At 41.2% G+C, this 27714-nt stretch overlaps 1 protein-coding gene across 1 annotated transcript in view; it reads right to left on the bottom strand.

Annotated features, from left to right (window-relative positions):
- The window catches only part of mpl (MPL proto-oncogene, thrombopoietin receptor), a 31525-nt gene extending 7808 nt beyond the window's left edge, over nt 1–23717 (bottom strand). The window contains exons 1-9 of the mRNA XM_073062779.1: nt 23433–23717; nt 21696–21822; nt 15111–15289; nt 14259–14416; nt 12343–12502; nt 12004–12112; nt 7965–8140; nt 4829–4977; nt 1793–1952 (exon numbers count right to left, since the gene is read on the bottom strand). Coding sequence (XP_072918880.1) covers nt 1793–1952; nt 4829–4977; nt 7965–8140; nt 12004–12112; nt 12343–12502; nt 14259–14416; nt 15111–15289; nt 21696–21822; nt 23433–23538 — 1324 coding nt within the window. The 5' untranslated portion in view covers nt 23539–23717. The remainder of the gene's footprint in view (nt 1–1792; nt 1953–4828; nt 4978–7964; nt 8141–12003; nt 12113–12342; nt 12503–14258; nt 14417–15110; nt 15290–21695; nt 21823–23432) is intronic.
- Between the last annotated feature and the right edge of the window lie 3997 nt (nt 23718–27714).

Below are 27714 nucleotides of genomic sequence, written 5' to 3'. Positions count from 1 at the left end.
ATTCCCCATAAAAAGAATGTTGCCTAGATTGGAGGGCGTACCTTATGAAAATAGCTTGAGTGAACTTGGCCTTTTCTCCTTGGAGCAACAGAGGATGAGAGGTGACCTGATAGAGGTGATGAAGGACATTGATCATGTGGATAGCCAGAGACTTTTTCCCAGGGCTGAAATGGCTAACATGAGGGGTCATAGTTTTAGGGTGCTTGGAAATAGGTACTGAGGGGATGTCAGGGGGAAGTTTTCGCACAGAGAGTGGTGGGTGCATGGAATGCATTGCTGGTGACGGTGGTGGAAGCGGATACCATAGGGTCTTTTAAGAGCCTCTTAGATAGGTACATGGAGCTTAGATAAATAGAGGGCTATGCGCTAGGAACATTCTAGGCAGTTTCTAGAGTAGGTTACATGGTTGACACAACAAGGGCCTGTAATATGCTGTAGATTTCTATGTTCTATGTTCTCCTGCCCTTTTCACCAATCAACTTCCCAGCTCTTTACTTCACCCCTCCCTCTCTCCCGGTTTCACCTATCACCTACCACCTTGCACTTTGTCATCTCTTACCCCAACTTCTTAATCTGACATCTTTTTTCCAGTCCTGATGAAGGGTCTCGGTCCGAAAATTTGACTGCTTACTCTTTTTCACAGATGCTGCATAACCTGCTGAGTGCCTCTAACATTTTGTATGTGTTGTCTTCAACATAGCATCCCAACTCCTACCCTCATTGTCCTGATTTATGAAAAGCAATGTGCCAAAAGCTCTCTTTTCATGTCTCTATCTACATGTGATGCCATTTTCAAGGAATTACGGATTTATGTTCCTGTCCCTTTGTCTTACCACAAACCTCAGTGCTTTATCATTCACTATAAAAGTCTTAACCTGGTTTGTCTTCCCACTGCGCAACACGTCATACTTGTCTGCATTCAATTCCTTCTGTCATTTTTTCAGTCCTTTCCCACAGCAGGTCCAGATTATTTTGCAAGCTTTGATAGCCTTCCTCACTGTCTATAATGCCCCTCATCCAGAAATTTGTTGATCCAGTTTACCACATTATTATCTGTCATTAATATAGATGATAAACAACAATGGACACAGCATCAATCCCTGCAGCAAACTTCCAATCAGAGAGGCAATCATGTAATACCAGCTCTGACTTCTCCTGCTAAGCCAATGATGACTTCATCCTGATCGCCGAGCAACTTAACCTTCTGGACCAGCTTCCCATGTGGAACTTTGTCAAAGGCCTTGCTAAAGTCCAGGGCCTTCGCTTCATCAGCCTTCTTGGAAACCTCTGTAGGATTGGCAAGGCATGAACGGTCATGCACAAAGTTTATCCCAAGTCAGGCCATGTCTATCCAAATACTTATATGCTTTGCCCCTTATAATTCCTTCCAATAATTTACCCACAAATTATGTCAGGCTCACCAGCCTACGATTTCCAGGGCTTTTTTTCCAGAGCCTTTCTTAAACAACCAAACATGGATAAATCAGGGAAATTACTCAGAGGACAGGCAGAGGTCAAACCCTTCAACAGTGAAGTCTGTGCACCTGGGTCTTCAAGAAACTAGGCTGGATGAGTTCATTATGCAACTTCACTACTTTCTGTATTTTGGTGCCTGAGTAATAAATGTACACTTTGACAACAGCCTGAAATACGATGCATCATTTCCTTACATAATGCCTCTCATCTTTAGAATCCGAGTTTGTTTGGGATCCAGGCAGCGGCTCAGGTCCAGGACGACACAGCCCAATAATGTCCGTGCTTCTATAATGAGCACGCAGTATGCCACACTTACCGATAGAGCCTGGGATGGTTGCGGTGAAAGTGTCCGACCAACTGCTCCAGTATCCTCTGTAAATGAGTCCATTGGGTTTGGCTCTGAGTTGCATGTAGTAGGTTTTACCGTGGGGAAGGTCTAACACCTCACTATGCAACGGCTTTTGGATATGTAGGGTCTGGAAAGAAATATTAGGACATCTTACGTATGGTCCAAGCCAACCTTTACTTTTTCTATATACGTATATTGATTATCAGCATGAGAGTAATCTACTAAATGATATAAAATAATACACTATCTCCCTCTCAACCTTCTTCATGTTCAATCCATTGCCTGTCACCTTAATTTTACATCCTACTGCCATTCTGATCTCACTATCTGAGGCCTCCTAGACTTTTCCAACAAGACTCAGCATAAGCTTAAGGAAAATTACTTGTCTTTGTGTTTGGAACAAGCAGCCTTCAGGGCTCAATATGAAATTCAACAATTTCTGATAATCAGTCATTCCAGTTCAGTATTTTATATTTCTGACATTCCAGTTTCCTTTGACATTCTCCTCCAAATGCAATCTCAGATTTAATTTGTCTCTGTCCACTTTTCCTCCGGAAGTCTTACACCACTACGACTACTTTTCAGTCAGCACCATTGCTACTTGAGATCTTCACCCTCCCCTGGCCTTGATTCTATCATGCCTTTTTTTGCGCTCTCTGCCTTTCATTACTTTCTCCGGTGTTGGCGCAGGAACAGCCTTCCCTACCATCATGACATCTTCAAGAGCAAGTGCCTGAAGATGGCGGCATCGATCACTAAGCACTTTCAGCATTGGGTGTGTGCACTTTTCCCATTACTACCATCAGGCTGCCTTGAGACCCACACTCAATGTTTTAGGAACAGCTTCTTCCCCCTGCCTTCAGATTTCTGAGTGGTCCATGAACCAAAACATTACATCATTCATCCATAATGTGCGCTGTTTATATATTTTGTAATTTATAGTAATTTTATGTCTTGCACTGTAATGCTGCTGCAAAAACAACAAATTCCATGACATACAAGTCAGTTATAATAAACCTCCGTCTGTGTTTTTCAAGTGTGTTTAATTAATTGTTTTTGGTCATATTTTCTTTTCAAAGTATTTGACTTGTCACTACTTTAGCAATGTGTGCCATCTCACATCGTGTTAATCACTTTTTTGTACGCAATAAGTTCCAGTGCTGCTGTTCGTCTAAGTACCCTTCAATTTTAGTGTTGCTGCTGTCACCCAGTCTTAGCACAATGTTATCTGGTACCGGTAGAAATTGCCATATCAGTACACTGGTCACATGCACCAATTTAACCACAATTTTCAACTTTATTTGAAAATGAATTCATACAAATTATGCACGTTATATAAAAGTTTACTTAGCCAACAATTTTCACAAGTCAGTCCCCAGGGTGGTACCTTATTTGAATACCTTGGTTTCTGTCTCGGCATTATTCCAACAAATGCAGAAAACAGTTAAAGTTCACTTGCAGAGGAACTCAGCAGGTCAGGCAGCCTCTATGGAGAGGATTAAACTGTTGACATTTCTGGCTGAGACCTGTCACTGTCATCTCTTGTGTTTATAAAGTTCACGTTCATATAGTTTGTGAACACGTTCATATTATTAATAAAACTATGATTTATTCATTTCTTCTTACTGACACCAATGTATTTTCCGTCTGTTTCCCAGTATATGACCAGTGGCTAAAGGAGTAGACATTTCTGCTTTGGTCTCAAATATATGGAGATGAAATGACAAACAAGAGAAAAACTGCAGACGCTGGAAATCCGAGCAACACACACAAAATGCTGGAGGAACTCAGCATGCCAGGCAGCATCTATGGAAAAGAGTACAGTCAACGTTTCGGGCCAAAACATCGACTGTACTCTTTTCCATAGATGCTGCCTGGTCTGCTGAGTTCCTCCAGCATTTTGTGTGTGGAGGTGAACTGTATTTTTTTTGCAGGACAAGTTCACGGAATCACCATTAAATCAGGAGAACATTCTGCAAATTCTAGACACAGGGAATAATGATGCATGACGCACGTCACTAAGGCACCCTTCCTTGAGGGCTGGCTCACAAATGTGGTAGGTTTGGCATGCTTCAAAATAGTTTTCTAATTCCCATTTGAAAACCACTGTTGAATCTTGATCCATACTTTTCCAGCAGTGTACACGATAGGTGCAATCTCAAGTTCTTTCTATCTTTCATGTCACATCTTTGCTGACATTAAACAGACTGAATATTTTCTGTATTTTATGTAATTTTGTAAGAATTTAAAACTGCAATTCACTATATTATGTATTATCTGACAAAATGGATGAAAATCAATATAGCAAAAAAGACAGAACTTATTTTACTTGGACTAGTCTTTTTAAATTGATGTTTTCCTGCAATCAGTGTGAATTACTCAATGTTTCAGTGAAAACAGTACTCTCTCTAAGCTCCTAAATCGACTTCCCTTCAAGATATAGAGGAGATCTTCAGGAAACACTGGAAGAATTGGATCAGCCCATGATTGAATGGTGGAGCAGACTCGATGGGCCAAATGGCCAACTTCTGCTTCTATATCTTATGGTCTTATGTCTGTAGATTGCCTTTGTCATCATTGAAGAGGCACCTATGGTTTTGTGGTGTCTGCTATATTAATACCAGGCTGGCAACAAGTTAATCAATTCTGAGTTCCTCAAAACAGATTTTCAAATTGAGGTCTTCCAGAACTGGATGGCTGTCGTGAGATGAAAGCTGGAAAGTGCAAGTCTTTCATCAGTCTTTATCTACATAGGGGGAGAAAGATTATGTTCAGATCTAGCTCAGACTTCAGTTTGAGCTTGGAGCCTCCAAGCACCCTAACTTTCATAATAAGAAGGGTACAAAGTATGTAGTTAGGATGCTTTGGATGCCTAGTCACGGTCCACTGGTGTCACTTACCTTTCACTATTGTTAAATGGATTGACGTCACATTGAGACTGTGAACAGCCCATTAAAGAATGGTGATGGAAGTGAAGTTTGACGCTAACAATGATCTGCTCACCTTCCATCCTGTCCCATTTTCCTCGGAGTATCTGATCTGATAAACCATTTGATTCTGGAACTTTATGATTGGTGGCTCCCAAAAGAGACGCAGTTTCCCACCAGTTGTGCTGATATCAGTCTTCACAATTCTTGGTGGATCAGGACGGACTGGGACAAAGGGAAATACATAGATCAGTTTCATTATATTAACAGTGAAGGAAGCTTTTCTTAGGAAGCCATATCTGGATTCCACAATCTTGGACAGTCACTTAGAATCAAGGGTGACCTTTGGGTTAGGGTTGCTGACTTGTGGGCATGCTATGTTTGCGTTGGAAACATGGCAACACTTCTGGGCTGTCTAGCACAGTCCTCGCTGATATGATTTGATGCAAACAACACATTGCACTGTAAAATTTGATGTACGTGTGACAAATAAAGATAATCATATTTTCTTTTTCTTCACTTACCACAATTCTGAACTGTTCCTACAACCTACAGGCTCATTTCAAAGGACTCATTATTAGTTTTATTAACTAGTACTCATGATTATTTTTCTAATTGCACAGTTTGACTTCTTTTACATATTGGTTGGTTATTAATCTTTGTTTATGTATGGTCCTTCATAAATTCTATTGTATTTCTTCATTTTCTGGCAAAGGCCTGCAAGGCATGGTCACATACAGTAGCATATGCGTTATTTGATAATAAATTTTACTTTGACTTTCCTTCCTCAGCTGTTTACTGTTTACCTGTGCTGTGCACTACATGCATTTTAAATTATGTTTCTTAATTTATTTGAGGTAATATTTTGTTTTATGTGCTGAGTGTGATGTATGTTTTGTGGGTGCACCATGGTCCGGAGGAATGTTGTTTTGTTTGGTTATATGTAGGTACAGTCAGATGACAATAAACCTGAATTTGAATTTGAACTTGAACTTGGGTCCTTCCAGTAGATAGTTTGTTGCTTATGTCGTTTCTTGTGTCTCCTTTGCAGAAACAGTGTTGAATTTATTTTTTTCAGAGCCTTGAATGCCTACCTTAAGTAGTCCAGGTCTCAGAGAGTATATAGGAGAGCAGGAACCAAATGTGTTGTCAGTTCAGAGTTAAAGCAACTTGTGCAAAGTGTTCTCTGGAGATGGGGATGTGAGCTGGGCAATTTCCTCACTGTATCTTTTAAAACAACACCCAAACTATCTGAAGAGGGCCAGCTGTTTTGTGTAATACTTTGCACATCATTAATCATTAACCTTCAGATTTCATAGAGAGGTATAAATGTTGTAAGTGTGATGAACGAATTAGATGAGCGCAGGTTGAAGAGGCTGTCTTATTGAAACAGAATTACAGAGACTTCAGGGGAAAGAAGTACAGTACTTAACTTAGGCATGGAAAATCAATAGGAAGCACTGGGGAGTACTGAATTGTGAAACGTGGTGGAATCAGTTGTCCTTTTTTATACTTTTTATAAGATATTAGTTGAATTAATGCAAGACTAAAATCATAGTTTTAATCATATCAGTAAAAAGAAACCATAATTTGTATCATTAGCAAACTCAAGTATTTTTCACAGTATGTGGTGTTCGTCCCCACTTACTGGCTGAAACTGGTACAGCAGTTACCCATACCTTTTCATTTTTTAATTGGCTAAATGTTAGCACATTATACATGTGTTATAATTGTTTTAATTATATCACCTTTTGATTGGATTCTGTTATCTAAGGGATTTTCTGTTATCTAAAGTATATAGGTGATAGCTTTTTCAAAGGTGCCATCTTCTTCATATTGAATCTATGGAATCTCTTTAATCTCTGCTTTGCTTTCAGCTCCTCACTTAGTTTCAAATGCTATGATCCCTTGTTCAAACTTTAAAATAAACGATTATGAAAAGCAAAGATTCTCACTCATTCCTGAACTCCTAAAAGAACCCAGAGATTGAAAATTTTCGAGATCCAACAAATGCAAAAGAGGATTAAATGATTTGATTAGGGGTTGAAGTATTGTTAATATTCTGGAGGCAATAAAGAGGGATCTACACAGAAATGCAGGAAATAGTTGTAGTCCCAAGGGTAACTGCTTTTTGGAGGATAAAACTGGAACACAGATCAATATGGAAGATTGATGAAGAGTGGCCCTGTAATAAAGGAGTTAATGAAACCAAGTGGTTTCAAATTGAACCAAGAGTAGGTGCTGGACTGTGTTAGTAGTGCCAGGTGTTGTATAGTTGGAAAGACATACAAAGCAATACTGTGGCCAGCAAATGGAATTTGGACCAGCACCATGCTGTAGTGACTACTTGGCATCATAAATACAGGCAGAATCTTTTGTTGAGAACACCATCTCCCCATCTGTGGAGTTTATAAAGTGCTGTATGACTGCAAGGGTCTGATTAGCTTTATTGGTCACATGCACTTTGAAACATACAGTGAAAGGTGCTGTTTGCGTCAAATCAAATCAGCGAGGATTGTCCTGAGCAGCCCACAAGTGTCACAATGTCAGCACAGCATGCCCACAACTCACTATCCCTAACCCATACTTCTCGAGAATGTGGGAGGAAACACGGGGGAAATCCGAGCAGAGTGTACAAACTCCTTACAGACAGCGGTGGACAATAAACCCCGATTTTACAGCCGGCACTGTAATAGTGTTACTCTACTACGGTGCCACCCAGACACCTGTCAGCATCTTGTCTGCTGTCAGTAAACATTCTTCAACTCCTTTTACTGCTTGGGCTATCAGTGGAGCTCTGACAGAGCCATGTGCAAATTGTCTTCTGAGAAATGAGGCATAATGTACATGCTACCAAATTCTTTTGCCAGATCCAGACCTTCTGCCTTTAGCATCCCCCACCCCCCCAAGTTACTTTCTGCTTTCACGTTTGCCTCTGTCTGCTACAAGTTTTACTCTGCACTGTGAAGTGTGTGGAACATCCTGAGATCGTGGAGGATGTCAGCAGAGTTAAATTCCCATTTCACTTAAAAGGCGTTGTATATGAACCTGAAGCACACTTAACTCTTTTTCAGCTGTGTGTCTGTTTGCTGGAAATGGGAGAAAGTTTACAACAACAGAGTCATTTCAGCACTATGTCAATTATTTGTGGTGTAGACAGGTGTGGTGATACCTTACTATGTATCTATGGTAACTAATCCTCCCTCACTTACCAATATTTTCAGTCTTGAAGGGCTTCTTGTAAAATGTCTGTATGTGATGTGGGTAGGATGCATTAATGATAACGACCGTCTTGTTGGCTTCCGATGTCGCAATGGTGCACTGGTAGGTGATACCATCCCCTCTGGTAGTGTTTCTTTGATTGCTGCATATTTTCCACACCTCCTGTCTGGCAGAAAAATAACTATTTTGCTCAAGAAGTGTTGGCAAAACACAAGTATGAAAATTGGTATCCAGTTACTTCTTCTGGTCCACCTCATTCACTTATTTAATTTGGGAATTTGTACAAACAAAGCACTGGAGACATTACAAACTCTTTCCCTTTCCAAGTTATCAATTGAGCAACTGAAAGGCCAATCACTAACAATGAGCCATGTGTATCAGTAACTGGAAATAAAGCCCATTAGCTAGGTGGTAAAACACAGAATTTGCATTCCCACTTTGATAAAATACTCCTGATATTCTTTTCATCTTTCCTCAGTATTCTGACATTTCATGATAATCATACAGAGGCCTATCTGCTCCTTTCCATAATGGAAATATCTGAGCATAAAATGCATTCTCAGCCCATAGTAGCACTTACTACTGATCAAAAGGAGGTTCTCTTAAGTTTGAAGAGAAGATGTGGCATTCTGTTATTGATCACCTGAATGTTTGCCACAGTTTCCATGTTGATGACCGAAAACACGACTCTACGTGTGTCTGTACACTTGTGGTCACCAGTTCAGATGATGAAGATTTTAACTGGATGTTCTAATTTCTCAAGCTCTTTTGAAATGTATGAGAAAGCTAACTAGAAAATTTCTTTCTGTAAAAGAATGCAATATCACTAAGTAATGACACACAAGTGCATTTTTTTCCGAAAAGGTTGGCTTGAAAAGGTAAAAGCTGAAAGAATGTTTCTATCCTATTGGGTGTACCTAGACCTATGTGGGATAGTGGTTCAATGGTTCCATTTAATATGTGAGTGTGAGTTTGAGTGTGAGAGAGAGTGAGTGTGAGAATGAGAGCGTGAGCAGCGTATGTGTGTAAGAGAGAGAAAATGAGAATATGACAATTTGGGCCACATGCATTACAAAACATAAATAGAGTTGGTAATCTAAGTTTTTTCTCTAAGACATTCAGAGGTACACAGTCAGCAGAGATGTTGTTTCTGGGGAGCAGGAGGAAAGTTGTGCTGAACTCAAGTTCAAATGAGTAATGACCTTATTAGATGACAGCCAAGGACTAGGTGAAACATGTTTCAGCATCCTTCTAGCACCCAGTTACTCAATACAAGACTTGGAATTGTGCACCAGGATCGGGTTGTGTTATGACACACTGAGCCGGCTCAATACCTTTATCTAGCTCTGGATGACTGGCTTAGACTGATGACATTTAGACCATAGAACATGGATCAGTACAGCACAGGAACAGGCCCTTCAGTGCACAATGTTGTGCTGAACCATTGGAATTATTCATCAAGTAGCTAACTAATCTGTTCTGCCTATATTATGTCCATATCCTTCCATTCATGTGCCTGTCTAAACGCCTCTTAAAGTCTCTATTGTTTCTGCCTCCACCTGAGGCAATGCATTCCAGGCATTCACCACCCTGTGTATATAAAAAATTACCCTTCATGTCTCTTTTGAAATTACTCCTTCTCACCTTAAATGCATGACCACTGGTATTAGACATTTCAACCTGGGAAAATGATTCTCTCTGTCCACTCTATCATAATCTTATAAACCTCTATTAGATTTCCCTGCAGCCTGCACTGCTCCAAAGAAAACAAACAAAGTTTATCCAACCCCTCATTATAGCATAGACCCTCAAATCCAGGGAACATCCTGGTAAACCTCTTCTGCGTCCTCTCCAATGCATTGACATCTTTTCTATAATGGGACAACCTGAACTGCATTAAATGCTCCAGAGCTGCCTAACTGGAGTTTCATAAAGCTGCAAATATAACCTCCTGACTTTTGAATTCAATGCCTCAACTAATAAAGGCAAGGCATGCTGTATGCTTTCTTAAACACCCTATCAACCACCCTGAGTAGCCCCTTTCAGGGAGCTATGAACTTGGACCACGAGATCTCTCTGCTCTTCAACACAGTTAAGGATCTTGTCCTTAACAGTATACATCTCTTTGCATTTGACCTACCAAGGTGCAACACTTCAAAATTGGCCGAGTTAAACTCCATCTGCTATTTCTCCCTGACTCCCCTCATCTGTAATTTATCTATATTCCATTGTATTCTTTGCCAGACTTCTCCGCTATCCAAAACACCACCAATTTTATTATCATCTGCAAACTTATTGACCTACTGATCTACATTTTCATCTAGGTCATTTCTATACACTACACACCGCAGTGGTCCTGGTACAGATCTTGGAAGAACACCACTAATCACAGGTCCCATTGACCTCTACCCTCATTCTTCTACCAGCAAGCCAGTTCTGAATCTAAATGGCCAATTCATCCTGAACCCTGTCCATGCTAATTCTCTGGATAAGGCTGTCATGAGGGACCTCGTCAAAACTAACATCCATGTAAATTATATCCACATCTCTACCTCCATCATCACCCTCAACATCTTACCAAACAGTTCAATCAAGTTTGTAAGACACAACTTGCCCCGCACAAAGCCATGCTAGTTCTCCCTAATGAGGACATGGTTTTCCCAGTGCTCCAAAATCCTGTCCTTAAGATTTCTCTCCAGTAACTTCCCTACCATTGGTGTCAGTCTCACCAGTCTATAGTTTTCAGGATTATCCCTGGTTCCCTCCTTGAATAATGGAATAATTGTGCATGGAAAAGTTTATAGAAAGTGATGGTACTGTCCAGTCCATCACAGGCAAGGCCCATCCCATTTTTGAGCACATTTAAATGGAGCACTGTCACAAAAATCCTGTATCCATTATCAAGGTCCCCACCATCCAGGCCATGCTCTCTTCTCACTACAGCCACCAGGCAGGAAGTACAGGAGCCTTAGGTTCCACTCCACCAGGCTCAGGACTAGTTATTACCCTACAACCAACAGGCTCTGAACTGGCATGGATAGCTTCACTCATCACAACTCTGAACTGATTCCACAACCTACAGACTCACTTTCAAGAACTCCAAAACTTATATTCTCAGTATTATTTAATTTTTAGTTACACAGTTTTTTATGTAAATTGATTGCTTGTGTTCTTTGTTCATGTATAGTTTTTCATAAATTTTATTGTATTTCTTTATTTTCTGTAAAGGCTTGCAAGGAAATGAATTTCAAGGTAACCTATGACAACATATACATACTTGGTGATAATAAATATTACTTTGACTTTGACCATTCTTGATCAATACAATATATCTACCACATATTTTATTCTGCTGTCCTGCAATTGACTTAGGTCAGGTTAAACATGAGAAAAAGATCATAAATATCTAGACATGTATTGAATTTGGCATGTTGGGTCATGTTGGGTCATTGTCATGTTGGGTTCTAGTTTACCCCAACAAGCTTCCGTCTTGCACCCATCAATCCTTCCTCATTCCACAACCTTCTTCTCCATCCCCCAACGGGAGTTCTAGATCGCTAGTGTTACATGTTTAGACAGCAGACACCAACAGAATCAACAAACTCATTCGTAAGGCCAGTGATGTTGTGGGGGTGGAACTTGTCTCTCTGGCGGTGGTGTCTGAAAAGAGGATGCTGTCCAAGTTGCATGCCATCTTGGACAATGACTCCCATCCACTCAATAATGTACTGGATAGGCACAGGAGTACATTCAGCCAGAGACTCATTCCACCGAGATGCAACACTGAGCGTCATAGGAAGTCATTCCTGCCTGTGGCCATCAAACTTTACAACTCCTCCCTCGGAGTGTCAGACACCCTGAGCCAATAGGCTGGTCCTGGACTTATTTCCACGGCAAAATTAACTTATTATTATTTAATTATTTATGGTTTTATATTGCTATATTTCTTCACTATTCTTGGTTGGTGCGGTTGTAACGAAACTCAATTTCCCTCGGGATCAATAAAGTATGTCTGTCTGTCAGAGTTACCTTGTCTGATAGTAGAGACTGTACCGAGTGCTCTCCTCAGTTTTGTTCACTTTCCATTGGCAGGTTATGAACTGGAGGTCAGGGCTGGAACAGCGTAGACTTATTTCATCTGGTAAGCAATGAAAAGAGAAACTCCCTGTCACCAGGCAGACAAATGGCTTGATGTAACAAAAAAAATTGTAACTCTTCTACCAGTTAATTATATATAATATCCATTTTATCTTGAAGGCAAAAAGAAAAACATAATTATAATTAAGTTTATTAGACAGAATGTCAGTATTCCTTATAAATAATGTAGGTGTTTAGTGAGGAAGTGAAAATGATTTGGTTTAAAATCACCTGAAGAATAGGGAGTTACAGCTGATACTGTTTCTGACCAGGCACTCCAGAACCCATCGAATGAAATGCCATCGGGTTTGGAGCGCAGGCGAACCATATACCTAATTCCAGCCCTTAGGTCCCGAAGATCATGATGCTCTTTGACACTGACAGTCACACTCTGAAAGAAGAGATTGATCAATTATTATTCTAGCACTGTTGGGGGAAGGGGTTATAACATGCCCTTGGACCAAGCTCACATATATCAAGTACTCCCTCTCAGGGCAAAGGTGTTAGAAGGTAGGAGGAGTGCAAAAGCCATCAGGTTCTGTCTGAGTACCATGTTTGTGGGATGTTGCAAAGTTTACAGGGAATCAGTTGAAATCATTAAATAGCGATGAGTAATTATGAATCCTTCAAAATTACATGTGGTGAGATGATGCAGATTGGAATCTGTGTATTTTTAAAGGTATTGTATTGCACATAGCCTTCAATCTTGGCTTCAACTGAGGCCAATGTCACACTACAAGACTGAAACTGAACTCTTGAATGCCCCTAATAAATTATTACATGATTACATCATTAATGCAACACCCACCCACACACACATACAGTACGTGAACATGCATAATATACACACGCATACACAATGGCCTGCAGAGAAATGGACAACAAATGAGCGGCTAGGTGTAACCGTGAGATGAAGATTAATTCACACTCCAAAGCAATTTAGCAAGGAGCAAAGGTAATGGAGAAAACAGGAAGGCCAGAACAATTAGTATAAAGATTAGATGAGAAATTATCTTTGAAAGAAAACCAAAATGTAATCAGTTTGACATCCCGCTTTTAAAGGATATATAGTCCCAATGTTTAGCACAGCCATGATGGGCCTATCTTGGTCTTGTTTTGTTGGATATAGTCCTTTTCTTAGAGACATGGAATACTACAGCACAGAAACAGGCCCTTTGGCCCATGTAGTCCATGCCAAACTATTAATCTGTCTAGTTCCCTTGACCTGCACCCAGACCACCCTTCGTCCATACCCCTCCCACCTATCTACCCACACTCTCATCACCCTCTGAGTAGAAATACTTCCCCGTCATGCTCCCCTTAAACACTTAACCTTTCACCCTTAAACCATGACCTTTAGTTCTAGTCTCACCCAAACTCAGTGGATAAAGCCTGCTTGCATTTACCCTATCTATGCTCTCATAATAGTGTATCCCTCTATCAAATCTCCCCCATTCTCTTACGTTCCAGTGAATACAGTCTGAATTCCCAGATCCCTCTGACCTACCGCCCTCCTCAGCGCCTTACTACTCACCATGTAAATCCTACCCCGCTTTGTTCTCCCAAAGTGCCACACCTCAAACTTGTCTGCATTATACTCCATCTATCATTTTCAGCCCATTTTCCCAGCTGGTTCAGGTCCCATTGCAAGCTTTGATAGACATCCTCGCTGCCCACTGTACCCCACTCTACTACATTATCGTCCAGATTGTTGACAATGGACCCAGCACTGATCCCGGTGGGACACTGTGATTGACAGGCTTCCACTCAGAGAGGCCACCATTTACCATCACTCTCTGGTCTCTCCTGCGAAGCTGATATCTAGTCCAGTTTATTACCTCATCTTGAATGCTGAGTGACTGAACCTTCTTGACTAACCTCTCATACGGGAGCTTGTCAAAGGCATTGCGAAAGTCGATGTAGCCGCTGCCTTGCCTTCTTCCATAAGAGGTGCTGGAGAAGACAGGAGGTTGCATCCTGGAAGTCTGCTTTGTACATGGAATGCTCAGCTAGCCAGAGGTATTATTGTTTGGCAATGATTATGAACATTACTGTTGCCTTTGTTACACTCACTATGTTTATGCTTCAAAAATATTTGGACTTTACATTGTAATTGGTCGGTTTTCTCCTTATTGAATCTACCTCACCTTTGCAGAAGCAGGGCTGGATTTATCCTTCCAGTAGCTAATTTCATAGATCAGAAATTCGTTTATGTCAGGATTTTTTGGTGGGACCCAGCCAATACGGAGTTCACGTGGATTGCCGTTCAGATGGACTGAGACATTAGAAGGTGGGTCTAGGAGAACTGAGTGAAGGGAAGAAAGACAATTTTTAAGCAATTGGAAGTGATTAAAGTTCACAAGTACTCCTCAGAAGATGACATTAGGTGAATGATTTCTAAGGGTGAATAGGATCACATCTGGCTGATTGTCCTCTAAGAGGACCACAACCCTGTCGTGGTTTGGAGAATTACGTGCCACAATGACCCGGAGAGCTATGTTGGCTGGATTCAGGGCCTTGTGCTTTGGCACTTGGTAGAGTCACCCATGCCAAACAGGTCAAAGGGTAGAGGCCAGACGAAGAGTGGTCCACCGGTCCTCCAGGTTTGGGGGTTCAGCTCAGAGCTAACAACCCTGAATGGTAAAATAAAATTGTTAAGGAAACACCAATGAAGAATCCTTCTACATCTGAGTGCAATGGTGTTCCAGAGTCTCCACCCAGAACTTGCATGACTCACAGTAGTGAAAAGCAAGAGGAAGCTACTGACATGATAAACACCACCTTCTTTGCTGCCCTAAACACCAGCAGCATAACGGACAGTAATTAAGTTAGTTACCTCATTGTGTGAGGCTCTGTAAGGGTCAACAAAACAGTGAAATATAACAAGGACGTAATGTTTTTAAATATGAGTTGTGTTGTAGAGGAAATACACTAATGTCAGTTCAGACACAAATTATGCTTGTGAGCGAAAGATAAGAATGAGAAAAATTGCCACTTACCTACTGATTCAATTGATACAAATTGACTGATTCTTGACTCATTGGAAGATGATTCAATTACTTCAATGATAAGTGGCTGAAAAAGCACAATATCCTCTACTGGGATAGCACAAACATGTCTCCTTGCATTCCCGGGCACTCTGTATGACACTGTGTGGCATTGCTTCTGTATTCTTTCCCTATGAAATGGAAAATCAGAGTGACATTTGGAAGGGGAATTTATAGCAGAATTAAAATCTTGCCACTAGTTCGGGGAAGTGACCCACTGTATCCACCCTCTGATGGTTTTCCATCTGCTTGACAAGACCGAGAATAGAAACATCACAGACAAAACGTTTCCATGCTTGGGTACACTGCTGCACGCAAACTAACTCACTGAGGATCAACGTTGTGGAAGTTTTTGTGGTTGAGAAATAGAAAAAGATGATAGTATATCAACATTCTGTTTTACACCTTCCCTAATTTCATGGAATGGCCTTGTATCAACCATTTAAAAAATTCACACCAAACCAAAATGACCTGTTGCAACATTCAGTGTGGGTATCTACACTTGCATACCTTGTAGTCAATTGCCTGGACTTTCTGTTTCAGGTCTGGCCCCCTTGTTGGTACATCTGACAGAAGTGTCAGACCTGAAACATTAACTCTGTTTCTCTTTCTGTGGATGCAGTCTGACCTGCTAGATGTTTCCAGCATTTTCTGGTTTTTACTTCAGATTTCCACCATCTGTGTTTTTTCAAGTTTTTCATTAGCTGGATTTTCCACTACCTTGGTTCCTTATGGCATTCAAAAATTGTTGCAGAACAAAATACTGTTCTGCATCAAGTGAATTAAGTCTAAAAGGAATAGTAGATCAGACTATAAGACATGGAAGCAGAATTAGGCCATTTGGTCCATCAAGTCTGCTGTGCCATTCCATCATGGCTGATTTATTATCCCTCTCAACCCCATTCTGCTGCCTTCTCCCCAATAGCTTTGACACCATTACTAATCAAAACCCTCTGCTTTAAATACACCCAATGACTTGGCCTGCACAGCCATCTGTGGCAATGAATTCCACAGATTCATCACCCTCTGGCTAAAGACATTGCTCTTCAGCTGTGTTCTAAATGGATGTCCCTCTAACCTGAGGCAGTGCACTCTGTTCCCAGACTCCCTCACTTTTTTAAACACTCTGTCAGTATCCACTCTATCCAAGCCCTTCAATATTTGATAGGTTTTAATGAGATCTCTCCTAATCCTTCTGATCTCCAGTGAGTAAAGGCCCAGAGACATCAAGTGCTCTCTTATGTTAACCCTTTAATTCCTGTTGCCATTCTTGAGTATCTCCTGTGGACTTTCTCCAATACCAGCATATTTTTTCTTAGATAAGGACACCAAAGCTGCTGAGTCCAGTCTGGCCAATGCCTTATAAATCCTCAGCATTACATCCTTGCTTTATATTCTAGTCCTCTTGAAATGAATGCTAATTTTGTATTTGCCTACCTTATCACCGACTCAACCTGCAGGTTAACCTTTAGGGAGTCCTGCATGAGGACTCTCAAGTCCCTTTGTACCTCTGAGCTTTGAATTTTCTCCCCACTTAGAAAATTGTCCACACTTTAGACCTTCTACCAAAGTGCACGGCCATGCACTTGCCTACACTGTCTTCCATCTTTCTCTCCTTTGTCCTTTCTTCCAATCTGTCTAAAACATCTGCAGACACCTTGCTTCCTCAATGCTACCTGTCCCTCCATCTACCTTGAGTATCATCCACAAATTTTTAAGCAGTGCCTCAAAAAGATGACATCCATCATTAAGGACCCCCACCAACGAGGATATGCCCTCTTCTCACTGTTACCACCAGGAAGGAGGCACAGAAGCCTAAAAGCACACACTCAATAACTCAGGAACAGCTTCTTTCCCTCTGCCACCTAATTTCTGAATCAACACGAAAGCATGAACACCACCTCACTACTATTTTATTTCTGGTTTTGCACTACTTACAGTTTTCTAGACCTCTTGATACCATTTGATAAACATATATATACTTATATATCTATAACTATTTGATATACATATATATACATGTAATTCACTGTTTTTCCCCTGTATAATCATGCATTGTATTATACTGCTGCCAAAGTTAGATTTCACAACATATGCCAGTGATATTAAACCTGATTCTGATTCTGAAACTTGGCCACAAAGTCATTAATTCCATCATCCAAATCACTGACGTATAACAAGGAAAAAAGCAGTTTCAACACTGACCTCTGTGGAACACCACTTGTCACTGGCAGCCAACCAAAAAAAAAAGCCCCCCTTTATTCCCATTCTCTGCCTCCTGTGAGTCAAACAGTTTTCTATCCATGCTGGTACTTTGACTGCAATACTATGGGCTCTTCTCTTGTTAAATAGCTTCATGTGCAGCGCCTTGTCAAAGGCCTTCTGAAAATCCAAATAAACAACATCCACTAACTCTCCTTTGTTTATCCTGCCTGTTATTTCCTCAAAGAATTGCAACAGATTTGCCATGCAAGATTTCCTCTCAAGGAAACCATGCTGACAATGGCCCATTTTATCATGTGCCTGCCAGTACCCCAAAACCCCATCCTTAATAATAGTCTCCAACATCTTTCCAACAACTGAAGTCAAGCTAACAGGCCTACAATTTCTTATCTTCTGCCTCCCTTCCTTCTTTAGGAGTGGGGTGCCATTTGCAATTTTCCAGTCCTCCAGAACCATTCCTGAATCTAATGATTCTTGAAAGATCATTACTACGGCCTACATAATCTCTTTAGGTACTTCCTTTCAGAAGCCTGTGGTGTTCTCCATCTGGTCCAGGTGACATCTACATTCAGAGTTTTCTGCTTCCCAAGCATCTTCTCCTTAGTAATAATGACACTCACTTCTGCCTTGCATTTCTGGCATTCTGCTCGTTTCTTCCATAAAACCATAAGGCTATAAGCCATAAGATATTGAAGAAGAATTAGGCCATTTGGTCCATTGAGTCTTCATGGCTGATCGAATTTTCCTCAGTCCCAATCTTCTGCCTTCTCCCTGTATCCCTTCATATTCTGACTAGTCAAGGATCTATCAACCTCTGCCTTAAATATACACAAAGACTTGGCCTCCACAGGGCAAAGGATTCCATAGATTCATCACTCTTTGGCTAAAGAAATTCCTCCTTATCTCCATTCTAAAAGGATGCCCCTCTATTCTGAGACTGTGCCCTCTGGTCTTGGATTCTCCCGCTATACAAAACATCCTCTCCACATTCACTCTATCAAGGCCTTTCACCATTTGATAGATTTCAATGAGGTCATCCCTCATTCTTCTGAATTCTTGTGAATACAGGCCCAAAGCCATCAACCACTCTTCATATGACAAGCCATTCAATCCTGGAATCATTTTCATGAACTTCATTTGAACCCTCTATAGTTTCAGCCCTTCCTTTCTAAGATACGGGGCGCATAGCTGCTTACAATACTCCAAGTGAGGCCTCAATAGTGTCTTATAAATTCTCAACATCACATCCTTGCATCTATATTCTAGACCTCTTGAAATGAATGTTAACAGTTCTTTTGCATTCCTCACCACAGACTCAACATGCAAATTCACAGTGAAGACTGACACAAGTTGGTCCACCATCTCTTAGTCACCCTTCACTATCTCTCCAGCATCATCTACCTTATTTTTTATACTTTGTGCATTCAAGTACAACACTTTCACATTCATCTCGCATTTTGAGCTTGGCTCCCTTTTACACTTTAACTCATCCTACAGACTGCAATTTTCACGTTCAAATTTAATTGTCATTCAACCGTGAATACCCATGAATACAGCCAAATGAAACTCTGGGGCCAAGGTGCAGAACACATACCAGCCGTCATTGACAGCACATATAAGGAGGAGTAGAATACAGTCACACAAAAAAAGCACAGTCCAAGTCTATGAATGCTGCAGCAGTCGGAGTCGAGCAGAATGCGTCTTGTCTTCTGCCGAGCAAAAACTGCAACACAGCACCAACTCCAACACATCTCTCCTGAGTGGCAGCACTTTCAGGCTGAGTCCTCGCTACACCCGAAGCCATGCAGCTCCCCAAAGTCCGCCCCTGCTGTTTGCCAATAAAACAGCAAATCGCACATTGCCAATGTCCAAAAGGGTCTTGCAATCACTAGAGTAGTGACTAAGACGATCACTCACTTTTGGATCGCACACTGCCTTCTCGCACCCTTGCCTCTCTAATGCAGGAGCAGTACGATCAGCACCAAGTTTCTCTGCCAGCCAGCAACTGATGGGGTTGACCTGCAGTACTTTAAATTCTTAATGTCCATCATGGTCTTGCAATCAGAACAAATACACTTAAAAATGACAATAGCACCTTTGGGTGGCCCTGTAGAAGCCATTGTGTCTGAGTGTACTGCCATCTTTCTGAAATTTTGCCTTATCATCCTCACAGTCTCATTACACTCTGTTTCCAATTGCATACCAACTGCCCCATCCTCAGCCCTATCACTCTGGTTCCCTTCCCCTTGCCAAATGAGTTTAAACCATCCCAAACAGCTCTAGCAAACCTGTCCTTTTTGTACAAGTCATACATTCCCCAGAGAGATCCTAATGATTCAGAAATCTGAAATCCAGCCCCCGCACCAAGTCTTCCAACACGCATTCATCTGCCAATCACCCACATCTTACCCGCACTAGTGTGTGGCACGGGTTACGGTCCAGAGTTTACCACTTTGCTTTTCAGCTTTCTCCCTAACTCCCTATCTTCTTTCTTTGGGACCTCCTCCCTTTCCCAATGTATGTTGTTGGTACCAATATGTACCATGACTTCTGGCTGTTCACCCTCCCCCTTTGTGGACCGGATCCGAGACATCCTTGACTGTGGCACATAGGAGGCAACATAAAATCTGGATTTCTCTTTCACATCCACAGAATCTGCTGTCTGTCCCACTAATTATGGAATCTGGTATCACTTCTGCACTCCTCTTCTGCGCCACAGAGATCAGGTCACTGCAGTATCCCACAGGTAGGTTGTTCCCCCTCCCCCCATCAGTATCCAAAGTGGTATACTTATTATTGAGGGGAGTGGCCACAGAGGTACTCTGCACTGGCTGCCTGTTCCCTTTCCCTCTCCTGACAGTCACACACCTACCTGCCTCCTGCAGCCTAGGAGTCTCTACCTCCCTGTAACTCCTATCACCTCCTTATTTTCCTGTATAAGCCAAAGGTCATCCAGCTACAGCTCCAGTTCCTTAACATGGGTTCTAAGAAGCTGTAGCCCAGTGCACTTCATGGAAGACAGGATGTCTCCCAAAGTTCCCACATCTCACACAAGGAACATATCACAAACCCGGGACCCGTTCTCAGTGCACTAGCTATGTATGATCTGGGGGGGGGGGGGGGGGGGAGACTTACTAGAAACTTACTTAGAACCTCTGCCTGTGCTTCCCCAAGCCTGTTCTCATCTGCGCCTGACCGCTCTAACATTGTCCACTCGCCCAATGGCCACTCCACTTACACCTCACTTCTTTTTATTGGCCCCTGCCGAGTGACTGATAGATCATTATGATTGCAATCCGATGAACATTTGTGAACATTCAAGAGACTGCAGATGCTGGAATCTGGAGCAACAAACTATAAATTAGAGGAGCTCAGTGAGTCAGGCAGCATCTACGGAGGGAGAAGGACCTGAAATGTTGATTGAACATTTTCCACAGATGCTGCCTTGACTGGCTGAATTCCTCCAGTTTCTTACTTGTTGCTGTGATTTTTTTGGTCTCATTTTTGTAAGTTGTGCTGGAACATACAGCATATGAAAATAATAATAGTGTGGGGTTGAATAAATAACCATTATCCTGTGAAATGAATAAGTTGTCTTCTCTGATATAATCACACATTGAGACTTAATTCCCTAAAACCCTTGCATCCAAAGACTTGGCTGAAGTACCTAATTTTGACAGAGGTTACACTTGTATCATCTTTCCATCCATCAAGATAGGTTGCTGCAGCAGTCTGTCATTGTTCACTTCTGTGCTAAGGATGATTAATACTGATTATTTTCTCTGGAGCAATCACACTCTGAAGGATATACAATCAGCAAAGTTGATCAATAATACCCAGCAGGATGCCAGCTACCAAGAATGCAGACATTATGACTGAAGAACAACAGTCACAATGTCAACACAGTGTTTATTTATTGATGCCACAATACAGCCCTTCGACCAGCACCACCCAGCAATACCCCGATTTAATCAGAGCCTAATCACAGGACAATTTACAATGACCAATTAACCTACCAACCGGTATGTCTTTGGACAGTGGGAGGAAACCGGAGCCCCTGGAGCACCTACAAACTCCTTACAGGCAGCAGCAGGAATTGAACCCTTGCCTTGTGTACTGTAAACCATTGTGCTAACCACCGTGCCACCGTACCATTCATAAAGTGTTGTGCTACCTGCTTTTAGTGTGCCTGATGCTAAATAGAGCTGGCACATTTAATGACAGGATTGATCAGCTGAGGCCTTAAACCAATCAATAATAGTAATTATAGGGTAATAACACAGTGTGCCGTTTTGTAGTATTATGATGATATACTCAGTGCTGTAGAAGAACTTGTAAGTGAAATTTGTTTCTTCGCTGTTATCCCAGAAACATGTCAAATCATCTAACATTCGCGTAAAACACTTCAGATCTTCATCTTGTGACAACAGTGATGAAATACCTGTGGGTAACCAATAAAACAGGTTACTCATTCCTTTTATTACACATCTGAAAATAACAATTTTAAGCAGTATCAAAATCCATAGGAACAGTCATCTATAAGAAAGGGGAACCTAATTAGGATTCACTTCTCCGGGAAAGTATTTAGCTCAATTTGCTTTTGAGGAACCTAATGAGATCAAATCAACTGTTATCATTTTATTCTGTCTGCTTTTTTTCCACTAAATTTCTGCAAGGATTTTCAGATTTCCTTACAGCATTCAAGGAGACCATTTCAAACCATTGAGCTGACGCTGGTTGACAGAGCATTTTATTCTTCCATTAATTTTCCCTCAGACTTATTCTCCCTGCATTCCCAATGGCTCATCTGTATACCAAAGGCAGTTTAGAGTGAAGAATGTACTCTGCAACATCCCCTTCTTTATTGCCAAAATTCCGGTGGAAGTTTGGCATTCATCCAGGATTGATACATAAACTCAACATTCAGGCTCAATGGGGAAAAAAAATCTGAAAATGTAAGGTTTATGTTTGTTTTTCTCTTTAATGAAATGTGTTGAGATACCACAATAAGAGAATTAATGTCCTAAAGAACAAGATTCATTATAATGGATTTCCTATTGTCAGAATTGGTGGATTATAGTAAATAATTTTCATAATTTCTATTAAGTCTTTTAAAAGTACATTTCAGTAATAGTTCTGGATTTAAGTTATCTGAATGGTTTACTGCTGTCTTCCTGAAACAACTCTTTGTGAACTAAAAGAGGCACTGCATATATAGCGATTGAAGCAAATTCTGAATTATTTGAATAAATTTACTTAAGATGTAATGATTATTGGTCTGTAAAGTTTGAAATAATTCAAAACAAACCCTTGCTAGTTAAGATGTTACTGAAGTTAAAAAGAAGAGCTGTGTTTCTGTTGTACATTTCCAGACCTCAGAATATCCAAAATCACTTTACTGTCAATTAAATAATTTTGAATATATTCAGTGTAGAAAACACTCCGGTCAACTTATTCACCGCAAAACCCACAGTTTAGAATATGTGTTAAAGACTTGGTAGTCCTTTATTTTTAAAAGTGATCTTGTCTGAAGGTTAAATATTGGCAATGTATCAGTAGAAACTCTCATTTTATTTGAAATGTTCTCTCAGGATCTAATATGACCAGCTGACTGAGATCCTGGTTTAGTGTCTCAGTTGAAAGATGAAAAATGTTTAATTTGCTTCCATATGTTGAAGCTCCATATTCTTTTTTTTATCAAGAATAATTAAAGTATTAAACTTTAATCTTCTCTTGATAATATTTAACTTTTTAAACTTCATTGTTATCATTTTAGACGTCCGTCTGAAGGTTAGTGTATCATTTAATAGATTTTTTCATATACTTTCACTATAAACGATGTTTTTCAAATGCGTTATGCAACATTTACACTTTGAGATGATATACAGGAGAACTGAAATGAATTATCAAGACAAGTAACAAATTTAGTTCTCTGTTGTGGTTTGCACAGAACTTTTTGGCAGATATTTTTAGTGGCTTACGATTAGGGTGCAAATTTCTTGCAGATTATCTCTGTGCCTTCAAACAATTAAAAAGTTGCAGTCAGCTTACCTTCCTGGAGAAATGTCCAGTTCTCTACCTCTGACACAAAGATAAAGGTGACCGTATTTAAGTGTACACATACCACAAACAGGAACCTTACTGCACAGCGAACCATTGTTTTCACAATGTGCTAGACATTTCTGACTCTCCAGTGTTGGCGTGAGACTGACTCAGAACAGAAGGCGTTTGCAAGCCTGAAGCAAGAATAGACACATCCACAGGAAATTAGTGAAGCTTGAGGCAGGGCAGAGTGGGTCCACACCCTCATTAAGACCACTCCAGAGATTCAATGGGCAGAACTAGAGGTGATCACCCAGCCATGAACAACTCTGAAACCAGTCCTCTGCCAGGCGTTACTGCAAAGGCTTATCTGAAAGACTCGGAGGGTAATGGCTCAGCAGATCGTGGAGCTGCCTCATTACACAGTGGCCTGGGTTTTGCATAGGAATGCAAGAGCCTGCAGAGAGTAGCGGACAGCACCCAGTCTATCGCGGGCACAGTCAGCATTGTCAACCATTGTCAACATTTACAGGAGCCATTGGCTTAGGAAGGAAGCATTTATCCCTACCCTGGGGGTGCCAATGTCTTTTATTCACTGCTACCATTGGTTTGAGAAACCTGAAGTAAGCCCCCACACCACCAAGTTAAACAGGTTCATCCACATTTATTTTTAGCAACCATTAGGGTTCTTGAACCAACCTGCATAACCATTTTCCTAACTCAGAAATGGAACACTATGGAGGCCTTCTTGCACTGTCACAGTAAAACCCTGACTGTGTTTTATTTTTTGCACTAGTGCTTTTTCTCTTGACTGCTTTGAATCGGAGTGCCCGTGGTGCTGCACCAACTGTTTCATTGTACCAATACTTCATTGTATGTGTGCGTTTGACAATAAACTCGATTCAACATGTACTATTTTATAGGTTAATTATTTTCTGTAAATTACCCTATGGGTAAGCAACTGAAGAATCAGAGTCAGGTTTATTATCACTGGCAGAATTGGAGAATGTTAATGTATATGTGAGAAAAAACAGATAACTGGGAAATGAGATTGATGGAGTTGCTCTGAGAGATAGCATTGACTCAATGCACCAGGTATTCTCATGCACTGACGTAAGAAAATATCAAATATAACGTGATAGTTCTAAAGTGCCAAGAATAAAGGGCACTTTACTCCTTGTCCAATATCAGTGCATCTATGTTTATAAGTACTTATAAAAAAACAATCCTTTGAAAATTGTGGTTGGTGATCCCAGTATTTGTAAGTTTAGCTAACACGAGGAAATCTGCAGATGCTGGGAATTCAAGCAACACACACAAAATGCTGGTGGAACGCAGCAGGCCAGGCAGCATCTATATAGGAAGAAGCACTGTCGACGTTTCGGGCCGAGACCCTTCGTCAGGACTAACTGAAAGGAAAGATAGTAAAAGATTTGAAAGTAGGAGGGGGAGGGGGAAATGCGAAATGATAGGAGAAGACCGGAGCCGGAAGGTGATTGGCAAAAGGGATACAGAGCTGGAGAAGGAAAAGGAGGAACACCACCTTATATACTGTCTGGGTAGCCTCCAACCTGATGGCATGAATATTGACATCTCTAAATTCCATTAATGCCTCTCCTCCCCTTCTTACCCCATCCCTGACATGTTCAGTTTTTTCACCCTTCCCCTTTTTTTTCTCTCTCTCTGCCCATCACTGTGCCTGTTCTCCATCTCCCTCTGGTGCTCCCCCCTCCCCCTTTCTTTCTCCCTAGGCCTCCCGTCCCATGATCCCTTCCCGTCTCCAGCTCTGTATCCCTTTTGCCAATCAACTTTCCAGCTCTTAGATTCACCCCTCCCCCTCCGGTCTTCTCCTATCATTTTGCATTTCCCCTCCCCCTCCTGCTTTCAAATCTCTTACTACCTTTTCTTTCAGTTAGTCCTGACGAAGGGTCTCGGCCCGAAATGTCGACAGTGCTTCTTCCTATAGATGCTGTCTGGCCTGCTGTGTTTCACCAGCATTTTGTGTGTGTTGTTTGTACGATTAGCTGTATGGTTTGCTTGCCCACTATAACTTGCATCCTCATCCTTTCCTTGAAGTGAGTCTGGAGATGTAAATAGCAAAGGTAGATATTTCTAAACACAGCTTTAGAACCTTGATGACATATGCCACACATCCTTGACATTATCAAAGAAAATAATTGAAATCCTATTAACCTCCAATAAAAGTTTCTAAGATGATCTTGTCCTTGCCATTTTGCTGATTGAGGGAGCTTGTGACTGTTGGACCAGAGAAGATCACCTTCCCTGCAAGATAGCAGCTAGCTTCGCCCAGGGTAATTGTTGCCCAGAAATCGCTGACATGATGTGACTGGATCGAAAGAGCAGAAAATTCAGGGTTTTGTAAACTTGATCATTATGAGGGAGAGGATTAATACCGGCAGAAAAATAGCAGGAAACTTCAAAAAAGAAGTGGACTGGTAAACTATAAGGAATAAACTAAGATTATTTTATTTATTTAGATATACAGCGTGGAACAGGCCCTTACAGCCCCATGAGCCACGTTGCTCAGCAACCCATCTATTTCACCCTAGCCTGATCACATGACAATTTACAGTGACTAATTAACCTACTAACTGTGGGAGGAAACTGGAGCCTCCAGAGGAAACCTTGGCAGTCACTGGGAGAATGTACTCCCAGACTCCGGTGTCCCAAGCTGTAATAGCATTGTACTGACCACTATACTGTGACTATCTCATCTGGCACTGCTGGGCAGGCTGCATGGCGCACCTACCTGATGTCAGATTTCCCATTGAAAACCACTCCACTCTGAGTTCGGTCACAGCAGGAAATGATCAGGAGACAGGGAAAATACTTCAAGGGCATTTTCAAAGCCTTGATGAGAAACCATAACAATCTACCAGCTCTTCGGAATGATTGCCTTCACCTGCTCAAAATGGAGGGAAAGCATCTAGGAAGAGCGTTAGGTTATTTTAATCAACAACACACAGTTATATAGGTGTAAGTGGCTGAAGAGCACAGTCGATCCAAGACTACCCGAGCACCTCCTGCCGCTTCTGGCAGCCTGTTGATCCTACGTTAGCCCAATTAGAAACCTCAAAGCTCACAGGGCTGGAGGGAGAGCAAATTACCTCAAAACAGCTGTCGGAGAAGGCATCCTGAGCCCAAATCAACTGTCTCAGAACAAAGGGATTGGGTAAGCAACCACAGCCAGACAGAACCAAACAAGTTAGCATTTGTTAACGTGGATTGCAAAGCAATAACAAGCCCCTATGTATAATCAGTCACTTATGTTGTATGAAGGTTGAAAAATCAGTTTATTACATGGCTGATTTGGAGATTGGGTGCATCTTTTGCAAAGGAATCCCATTAGTCTGATCACCATTTAGGACATCATAGCAGTCTGAACAATTGTCTTGATGTTTGTGAGTATAATCTTTGTTTAAGAATCAAAGTTCAAAGTAATTTATTGTCAAAGTATGTAAGCGAAATTCAACTCTGACAAACTTCAATAGATGTCAGTGGAGAGTATCCGGACCGGTTGCATCACAGTCTGGCATCACCAGTGCCCAAGAATGGAAATGCCTGCAAAAAATGGTAGATACAGCCCAGTCCATCCCAGAAAAAGCATTCCTCACTAGTGAGCACATCAACAAAGAGTGCCACCATAAGAAAGCAACGTCCATCATCAAGATCCCCACCATCCAGGCCATGTTCTCTTCTCGCTGCCACCATCAGGAAGGAGATCCCAAACCATCAGGTTTGGGAACAGTCATTACACTTCCACCATTCAGCTCGTGAGCCAGCATGGACATCTTCACCCACCATAACACTAAACTGAGCATTGAACACAGCCTATGGACTCACTTTCAAAGACTCTACAACTCATTTCTCAGTATTATTTATTTATTACTATTATTGATTGTTTCCTTTTGTATTTGCATGAATTTTCAGTCTTTGTTGTGGGTGGTTTTCCATTCATTCAATGGTACTTCTTTGTGAATGCCTGCCAGAAAGTTAATCTAAGGGGAGTATTTGGTGACATATAGAGCGTGTACATTGATAACAAATTTACTTTGAACTTTGAGTTGCTGTAAAAGAACATATGATTTAAAATGACATCAGTTTCACAGATCTTGTATCCCTCACTTGGGAAAGGATCACAGTGTGGTATTGACTGGGAGCTGGGTGTGGAGGTGGTGTGAGGTGGGGAGAGGAGGATGGTGGTAATGGTGGGCATTGTGAAGCCTGATATAGCATTGGACCAGGATAAGACATTGCTTGGCTCCATCTG

Source organism: Hemitrygon akajei, chromosome 12, assembly GCF_048418815.1.
Source record: "Hemitrygon akajei chromosome 12, sHemAka1.3, whole genome shotgun sequence".
Lineage (NCBI taxonomy): Eukaryota > Metazoa > Chordata > Chondrichthyes > Myliobatiformes > Dasyatidae > Hemitrygon > Hemitrygon akajei.
The sequence above is the reverse complement of the archived record's forward strand: the minus strand, read 5'-3'. Positions and strand labels throughout refer to the sequence as shown.